Source organism: Manis javanica, chromosome 5 (genome assembly GCF_040802235.1).
Source record: "Manis javanica isolate MJ-LG chromosome 5, MJ_LKY, whole genome shotgun sequence".
Lineage (NCBI taxonomy): Eukaryota > Metazoa > Chordata > Mammalia > Pholidota > Manidae > Manis > Manis javanica.
In genome coordinates, this window is record NC_133160.1 from 72,990,090 (window position 1) to 73,000,002 (window position 9,913).

At 40.8% G+C, this 9,913-nt stretch overlaps 1 protein-coding gene across 1 annotated transcript in view; it reads left to right on the top strand.

The window, feature by feature from the left end:
- LOC140849565 (rho GTPase-activating protein 20-like) overlaps positions 1-5,580 on the top strand; it is a 33,174-nt gene extending 27,594 nt beyond the window's left edge. Inside the window, exons 8-9 of the mRNA XM_073237109.1 lie at positions 1,681-1,809; positions 4,462-5,580. Coding sequence (XP_073093210.1) covers positions 1,681-1,809; positions 4,462-4,532 — 200 coding nt within the window. The 3' untranslated portion in view covers positions 4,533-5,580. The remainder of the gene's footprint in view (positions 1-1,680; positions 1,810-4,461) is intronic.
- Positions 5,581-9,913: the final 4,333 nt, after the last annotated feature.

A 9,913-nucleotide genomic window follows, 5' to 3' on the forward strand; every position in this document is an offset into this window, starting at 1 on the left:
GTTTACCAGCATTGTTCCCAAGGTTATTGATACAGAGCTTACACCTCTCCTAAAATAGTTATTACAAGTCAGCTCAAAATAGTAATTCTTGGATCAGTAAATTTGTTCACTGTGGAAATGGAAATAGATTAAAATAAACACATGCACAGGATCTGTGAGAGACCTTGCAATACAGTAATGGTGACAATGACTTTTGCTAGAAATCTTCAAGCATTTCCTCTTAGATAATTACTAATTTTTAATCTTTCCAACAATCCATTGGCTATTATTCTTTCTCCAGTGAATCAAAGAATATTTTCAAGTGATCTGGATAATCTAAAGAACCAAGTTTTCTCTATGAAATATATACTCCCCAACTTAGAATACAAAGAGTCACCAGGTGCATAGCTGAGGACAGCGTGCCCACTTGCTTCATTTTTTTCAGTTAGTAAGAAATCAGCAATAAAGTGAAAAACATGAAATACCGGTACATGCGTTTTAATAAAATGCATTCACTGAGATAAAGCAATATAGATGATAACTTTTAAGCTTAGACCATCACGTACCACAGCTGGCTCTAAGAGCCTGTCCATTCCTGATGGTCGCTTAGCAGCCATTCGGAATACTTTTCCTAGCATGCTGTAAATTCTCAATTGTGGACTAACTGTTCCTGGCTATACTCGTGATTTCATGGTATTTTATTGCTGTCACAGAAGCTTCTTCTGCCTTAAAAGATGGAAGTCACTGTGATTGTTGTGCTAAACAGAGTACTGACATTGCATGTGCACCAGATGAAAAGGAAAACAAGAGCTGCTCAAGTGACATTCAATAATACCTGTGAACTGAAAGAAAGGGAACTTTCATTCTATCCTTGAAAAATGAAATCCAGGTCATGAGCCCAAAGTTTTGAGATTTCTACGGAGAGGAAGCAACTTAGAGCATGAAAGAGCAAAACAAAACTCTTGGCCGGCAACTCCCCATGATTTTGGGTGCAGTTTTCAACTCTGTGAACAAGTGTTTTGCACTCTGCTTCTGGGTTCCCAACACAGGGTGCATCCTTCCATCTGACCATTGGCAGGAGCCTCCAGGGGGTGGGGGGGGGGGTGGGGGGGAGAAGCATAAAGGCTCCCTGCTGCTCTTGAGTAGCCCTCGGTTTAGAATTGACAAAAGCAAATGGAAATTCTGTTTGTTAAGCTGACACCTTGAGTGAGAGAACAGTGATCATAGCAATTCTTAACGTATGCAATTATTTGAAATGATTAACTACCGATGTTTACTATATTTACTTTGATCCTTATAAGCAAGTGCTTGAAGCATGAATCTAAGGTTCCAAGGGGCAATCTGCCTGAGCCTTACACATCTAGTTGGTGTCAAGACAGAAACTGTGGGGGCCTTTAATAGTCTCAGACGGAAGCACAGCACAAGTCAACATGGTGCGCTGCCCTGATGGGGCTGTGCATTCCAAGCAAAGCACCATGTTTAAGCTTTTTCTCTTTCCAAACCCTTGCTTGGGCACCTGCTTTCTGCAGGGGTTCCCCAGGTGAGTGAATATGATGCTGACTCAGAGGCACAGCATTCTTTCTCCAGAAGCCCCAGAATGGCAGCACACCCCAGTATGCTGCACATGCTCATGGTAAGGTAGGTTTGTATCCTACCCACCACCATCAGCCGGAATCTATATTTAGATTTTTCTCCATGCAGGCAATGAACATCCTTACGGACTTAAAATGAGCCACCTTCCTGATCCGTTGGTGCCCCAGGAACTGCAGGATGCTATCTTTCCTTTCATCCTGAAGCCCAGGCGGCTTCCCAGGAACCAACAAAGTAGAGGTGAGCCCCCTCCCTTCCTGCACTGGCTTTTTCTTGGCTGATGTCCACACTCCTGAAAAGAAACTCAGGACATAGAGTTGATTCTTCTCCATGAGGGGGTGGGGAGGCAGTACATGCAAGAACCTAACAATGAACCAATAACCCAAAATAAACCTCAGAGACACCCAATGCATTGCTAGGAGGGGTTTTTTTCCCCTTCATTCCTCTAGGTAGACAGTCTCTCCCTTCTCTGTGACCCCAGAGCATTTCCAACATTCAGTTATGTTATGAACATCACTTGTGTCTTAATTAGAGCATGAGCTTCATATGTCCGGGGAATATATTTTCCCAATCACAAGGTTTTCTCCAGTATCTCAGGCCATCACAAGAAGTAATCAAATGATGGCCTGCTCAGAGAAACCTAGAATGAAAGAATTCAGGGGGAGCAAAGAATTATGGGACTTACCGACTTTAGATACGGTGGAGTAGCCTTGGCATTCTACTTAGAATTGAACTCTCAGTGCTACACACACAAGGAGCTCACTCCCATCTCCTTCACACCCATGTGGAGGCTACAACTGGATAGAAATTTAGGGATGGGGCTTATTATTCTTTCTTGCTACGATTTTTATCTCTGCCCTGCCAAAATGCTCCCAATGATGTGTCCTTCTCGGAAGACACTGTGCTATTAATCTGAGAAGTATTTGAGACAGAAAACAGTTTCTACTCATAGCACTTTTAACATTATGATTGTTATCCTATAAGAACAATGATTCAAAAATTTGCTTTTTAAATGTTCATACCTTAATTCTACCGTGAGGAACCACTAAACCACATCATACCACAACCATATAAAAATGCTGCATTCCTAAAATTTAGCTGCTTCTATCATTCTCACATACTCATGGCTATAGCATATATTTCTAGTAGCCACAAGGGCAATATGAACTCTAAGACCAAATAATATACATTACAAATGGTCCAGCTAAGCCGAAAAATATTTTTAAGAAAGTTCACGACATAGTGTCTCCTTTGCTTTATGTCTGTGCTCATAGAGTAGCTAGAATATATAGCTTTGTATCAAGTGATGCAGCATTGTTCTTAGGAAAACTGAAGCTTTATCACAGAGTACATCAGATAGTTCTAGAAATAACAAAACCAGGTTACAAGTAGGGAAACCAGGTCACATACAACTCAACCTACATATGCACATGTAGGGTAAGCATGTGTATGTCCTGACAAACAGGATCCTCCTGCTGGATTGAAGAACGTATTTGTGTTCTTCCTTCTCTCCCTTTAAAATGGTCGGGGTGTGCATCTCAGGGCAGGAAGAAAGACCCTAATTAGGCGGAGTGGGGGCATTATTCCTTCACAACCACATAGCTTCTGGAAGCCGAAAGAGCAACTGGAGAATGGGGGTGGGGTCTGCTGTGGGTGTCAAGGCTGCCTTAGTCCTCAGAGTGAAGGAAGTTACTTTTATCGAGGCCGAGTGAGCCCCGACTGGTGCCGAGCTGTATGTTATATTCTTTAGTCCACCAGTAAGATACATGGCTTCATTTATGTTAAAGTTGAGCAAATTGAAGCTCAGAGACTCTTGAGTAGCTTCCCCAACTAAGTGGGAAACCAGGAGCCTTTTGGTTATTTGATCCTGGTCTTGCTGACCCAGCATCACAAGCACTGCTCCCTGTAGGTTCACAGGGAAGTGCACTCACTCACTACGTCCACGAAAAGCCAACTGGATGGGCATTTGGGGATATTTGGTGAAATGTTACTCGACTATACGTTTATCTTTCTACAACTCGACTCCACTGTTGTCGTCTTTAAAGCATTCAGTTTTGTAAGTAGGTGGTTTAAGCAAACATTCAGGTGCCTTATTACAAAAACATTCATAGCTGTGTCGTGGGAACATTGAAACAGTCACCTTTTCTTTGTAAAGCTCTTTGTCAGTAGTGCCCTGAGCTGTTGGGTAATTAGACATCATGCCTAGGCAGCTTGGTGGGGTTTCAGGAAAATTGGCCACCTGGGATCCTGCGGGTAATACAGCCGCACGTAATGACTAGTTCCAAGGACTCTGACAACAAAAGTCATCCGTGGAGCTGCCTGAGTGTTGTGGTCCCCCAGAGCATAGGACCGGAAGCCGGCTGAAGAGTGGGGTCGAGCAGGTGGTGTCAGGAAGGGCAGACCCTTTTGACAGGAGAAAGGGGACCACAGTTGGTCACTTGGAAAGCCCAACAGGAAATCTCAGAGTCACAGGAGACTTCCAATGGAGGTAGATGAAGCCCACACTCTGCCTGATTTGAATACCAAATTTTCTTAGCTTTTAAAATGGGCTCTGACACTGAAATCCATGGCACATGGCTAATACCTAGAAACCTGAACAGCTACAGGTTGTTTCATGAGGCAGGGATGCAGGTAGTAGACGCCTCTAAAAGGACTGACCCTGACTTCAACTACGATATGGGGGAAGGTTCAACTACGATATGGGGAAGAACAACACATTAGCACCACAAGGATGCTATTGGCCAATTTCATAAGGTGGGAAATTCCAAAAGGCCACTGACTCGGTTTCCTTTTCTTCTCGCCATTGGAACAAGTGTGATGTGCAGTGGCACTTGTGGAAATAAGGTGAAGTGAATTAAACTACTAGTAATGATCATCCCACTTCTTCCTTAGATTCCTGCTGGAAGAGATTCAAAAAGGGTGTTGTCGCACACCTGGCCTGTTGGACGGGCTCTGGCAATTGACAGGAAAACCCCGACTGGGTAGAACACCACGGCGCATTGCTCCTCAACAAGTCTTTCATCTTTACCTGTGGACACACTTTCTAAAAGACCTACATTATGATGTACCAACAATTTTTCCCAGTGTCTGGGTATTTTCCAACACTTCTGGATCCTCATTTCACCCTTTTGCACTATTCCACGCTCTGGGAGGCTGACCTGCAGAGCCCTTGTACCTTCCCGTGTGTTCAGTCAATAACACCTAAGTCAGAGTAATTTTACCACTTGCTCCGTTCCTGCTAGGTTCTCGTGCTGGCTTCCTTCAGGCCGCAACTGGTCTGACAGCTGGAGTGTATTTTATACTTTGTTAAAAGGGCCTAGGAAGTATATATTTTTAATTACCGAGTAAGATGAGGATTAATGGTAATTTTTTTTTTTTTTTTTTTTGGGCGCAGTAGGTCCATTTTAATTCTGAATACAAAACTTCTGCAGGGTGAGAAGTTATCTTTTTTTTTTTTTTTGAGAGGGCATCTTTCATATTTATTGATCAAATGGTTGTTAACAACAATAAAATTCAGTTCAGGGGGGTCAATGCTCAATGTACAATCATGAATCCATCTCAAGCCTAATTCTCGTCAGTCTCCAATCTTCTGAAGCATAATGAACAAGTTCTTACATGGTGAACGAATTCTTACATAGTGAATAAATTCCTACATGGTGAACAGTACAAGGGCATTCATCACAGAAACTTTCGGTTTTGATCACGCATTATGACCTATAAACAATCAGGTCAAATATGAATATTCATTTGATTTTTGTACTTGATTTATATGTGGATCCCACATTTCTCCCTCTATTATTATTATTACTTTTATTTTTAATAAAATGCTGAAGTGGTAGGTAGATGCAAGATAAAGGCAGAAAACATAGTTTAGTGCTGTAAGAGGGCAAATGTAGATGATCAGATGATCAGGTGTGTGCCTATGGACTAAGTATTAATCCAGGCTAGACAAGGGCAGCAAGACATCCACGGATGCAGAAGATTTCTCTCAAAGCAGGGGGGGTGAGGTTCTGAGCCTCACCTCTGTTGATCCCCAAATTCTCACCTGATGGCCCCCCTGCGACTGTGCCTGTCTTAGGTTGTTCCTCCCTTGAGGAATCTTACCCGTCTCTGGCTAACCAGTCATCTTCTGGGGCCATACAGGGAAATGTAAAGTTGGTAAGTGAGAGAGAAGCCATATTGTTTGCAAAGGTTAGCTTTTTACTTCATTGCAGATTTATGCCCTGTGGCTTCTATACCCAGCACTTGTATCGAGGTATCTTTACCACCTGGAGGAATTACGATACTCGGTAAATTCGATATGAGGCACGAATTCTATTTAAGGGTTGTAATTAGGAAGGAAGAAGAAAAGCTATAGATGTAGCATATGGAAGGAAACATGGGAGGATTGATTATTTCTTTGACATATCTTCTTGTAGAGTATCTTAAGTATGTATAGGTTTTAAACTACTAACTAATTTGCACACACATATTAACATAATAGGAATATGGTGACATAAACAAAGCAAATCTATAATTACCATCCATCTCCAGTGAAGCCAAGAAAACCATTTAGGCACCCTAGGCATTTGTGAAAATTTATCTATGATATGATGGATATTGTCCAACTGTACTTGAACAATCACACAAATTAAAGCAGCCCATTTCTGGGATCTGTTCACATCCCATATGTTGTTTTAACTGTAGATAGTCTATAGTCATGAGATTTTGGAGTGCTACAACTTGCACCCCTGCCAACTCCTGGTTGATTTCCAACAATACAGATCCGGTCAAATTCGTTGTCTCACTGTATGTACATGCCAGCCTAGACATCTCCCTCCTCATTCCGATGGCAAGTCCAGGAGACGGTGGGCTGGATGCAGCCACAACCGCAGCATCGTCCGGATCCCTGTGGAGGCTTTTTAATGATCATCCCCCGGCACAAGTCCTCCAGAGAGTGCTGATGCCGGAAGCTCCTCCTCATATCGTATCTTAGTTCATTTTCTGGGTATCCAAGCTAGGCCTTGATCTTCTGCATAGAAACAAACAGACGCTTTGCCCACTCTTTGACATGCCCTCTATACCGCTATGCAGAACTCATTGGACGTCAGCACACAGTAACTGCTTTTTTTTTTTTTTTTTTTTAAGAGAAAGGAATATTATCAGAAAAGAGTACCTCCATAGCTGATCATCTGACACCCTTTAAGTGATCAACATTAAGGATATTTAAAGCATGTGTTGATCTTTGATTTACCAATAGTTTTATCCTATCAAGGAGTAATCCCCCTTTTCTTTCTTTCTTTCTTTCTTTTTTTTTTTTTTAATTTTTAATCTACACTTACATGAAGAATACTATGTTTACTATGCTCTCCCCTATATCAGGTCCCCCCTAACAACCACATTACGGTTACTGTCCATCACCTTAGCAAAATGTTGTAGAGTCACTACTTGTCCTCTCTGTGTTGTGCAGCCCACCCTCCCCTTTCTCCCTCCCCCCCATGCATGCTAATCTTAATACCCCCCTTCTTCTTCCCCCCCCCTTATCCCTCCCTGCCCACCCATCCTCCCCAGTTCCTTTCCCTTTGGTACCTGTTAGTCCATTTTTGGGTTCTGTAATTCCGCTGCTGTTTTGTTCCTTCAGTTTTTCCTCTGTTCCTATACTCCTCAGATGAGTGAAATCATTTGGTATTTCTCTTTCTCTGCTTGGCTTATTTCACTGAGCATAATACTCTCCAGCTCCATCCATGTTGCTGCAAATGGTTGGATTTTTCCACTTCTTATGGCTGAGTAGTATTCCATTGTGTATATGTACCACATCTTCTTTATCCATACAATGGATATATACTTGGTCATGGTGTATGATCCTTTTGATATACTGTTGAATTCTGTTTGCTAATATTTTATTGAGTATTTTTGCATCTACATTCATCAGGGATATTGGTCTGTAATTTTCTTTTTTGGTGGGAGGGATTGCATCAAATCTGTATATTGCTTTGGGCAGGATGGCCATTTTTATGATATTAATTCTTCCTAGTCAAGAGCATGGGATGAGTTTCCATTTATTAGTGTCCCCTTTAATTTCTCTTAAGAGTGACTTGTAGTTTTCAGAGTATAAGTCTTTCACTTCTTTGGTTAGGTTTATTCCTAGGTATTTTATTCTTTTTGATGCAATGGTGAATGGAATTGTTTTCCTGATTTCTCTTTCTATTGATTCATTGTTAGTGTATAGGAAAGCTACAGATTTCTGTGTGTTAATTTTGTATCCTGCAACTTTGCTGTATTCCGATATCAGTTCTAGTAGTTTTGGAGTGGAGTCTTTAGGGTTTTTTATGTACGGTATCATGTCATCTGCAAATAGTGACAGTTTAACTTCTTCTTTACCAATCTGGATTCCTTGTATTTCTTTGTTTTGTCTGATTGCCGTGGCTAGGACCTCCAGTACTATGTTAAATAACAGTGGGGAGATTGCCCTCTATTCCCATTTTCCTTAGAGTTTTTATCATGAATGGATGTTGAATTTTGTCAAATGCTTTTTCAGCATCTATGGAGATGATCATGTGGTTTTTGTCTTTCTTTTTGTTGATGTGGTGGATGATGTTGATGGATTTTCGAATGTTGTACCATCCTTGCATCCCTGGGATGAACCCCACTTGGTCATGGTGTATGATCCTTTTGATATACTGTCTTTGCCTGGTTTTGGTATTAGGGTGATGTTGGCCTCATAGAATGAGTTTGGGAGTATTCCCTCTTCTTCTATTTTGTGGAACACTTTAAGGAGAATGGGTATTATGTCTTCTTTGTGTGTCTGATAAAATTCCGAGGTAAATCCGTCCGGCCCCGGGGTTTTGTTCTTGGGTAGTTTTTTGATTACTGTTTCAATTTCTTTGCTTGTAATTGGTTTGTTTAACTTTTGTATTTCTTCCTTGGTCAGTCTTGGGAGGTTGTATTTTTCTAGGAAGTTGTCCATTTCTTCTAGGTTTTCCAGCTTGTTGGCATATAGGTTTTCATAGTAGTCTTTAATAATTCTTTGTATTTCTGTGGAGTCTGTCGTGATTTTTCCATTCTCATTTCTGATTATGTTGATTTGTGTTGACTCTCTTTTTCTCTTAATAAGTTGGGCTAGCGGCTTATCTATTTTGTTTATTTTCTCAAAGAACCAGCTCTTGGTTTCGTTGATTTTTGCTATTGTTTTATTCTTCTCAATTTTGTTTATTTCTTCTCTGATCTTTATTATATCCCTCCTTCTGCTGACTTTAGGCCTCATTTGTTCTTCTTTTTCCAGTTTTAATAATTGTGATGTTAGACTATTCATTTGGGATTGTTCTTCCTTCTTCAAGTGTGCCTGGATTGCTATATACTTTCCTCTTAAGACTGCTTTCGCTGCATCCCACAGAAGTTGGGGCTTAGTGTTGTTGTCATTTGTTTCTATATATTCCTTGATCTCTATTTTGATTTGTTCATTGATCCATTGATTATTTAGTCACGTGTTGTTAAGCCTCCATGTGTTTGTGAGCCTTTTTGTTTTCTTTGTAGAATTTATTTCTACTTTCATACCTTTGTGGTCTGAAAAATTGGTTGGTAGAATATCAATATTTTAGAATTTACTGAGGCTCTTTTTGTGAGCTAGTATGTGGTCTATTCTGGAGAATGTTCCATGTGCACTTGAGAAGAATGTATATCCTGCTGCTTTTGGATGTAGAGTTCTATAGATGTCTATTAGGTCCATCTGTTGTAGTCTGTTGTTCAGTGCCTGTGTGTCCTTACTTATTTTCTCCCCGGTGGATCTATCCTTTGGGGTGAGTGGTGTGTTGAAGTCTCCTAAAATGAATGCATTGCAGTCTGTTTCCCTCTTTAGTTCTGTTAGTATTTGCTTCACATATGCTGGTGCTCCTGTATTGGGTGCATATATATTTAGAATGGTTATATCCTCTTTTTGGACTGAGCCCTTTATCATTATGTAGTATCCTTCTTTATCTCTTGTTACTTTCTTTGTTTTGAAGTCTATTTTGTCTGATATTAGTACTGCAACCCCTGCTTTCTTCTCACTGTTGTTTGCCTGAAATACGTTTTTCCATCCCTTGACTTACGGTCTATGCTTGTCTTTGGGTTTAAGGTGAGTTTCTTGTAAGCAGCATATAGATGGGTCTTGCTTTTTTATCCATTCTCTTACTGTGTGTTTTTTGATTGGTGCATTTAGTCCATTTACATTTAGGGTGACTATTGAGAGATATGTACTTATTGCCATTGCAGGCTTTAGATTCATGGTTACCAAAGGTTCAAGGTTAGCTTCTTTAGTATCTTACTGCCTAACTTAGCTCGCTTATTGAGCTGTTATATACACTGTCTGGAGATTCTTTTCTTCTCT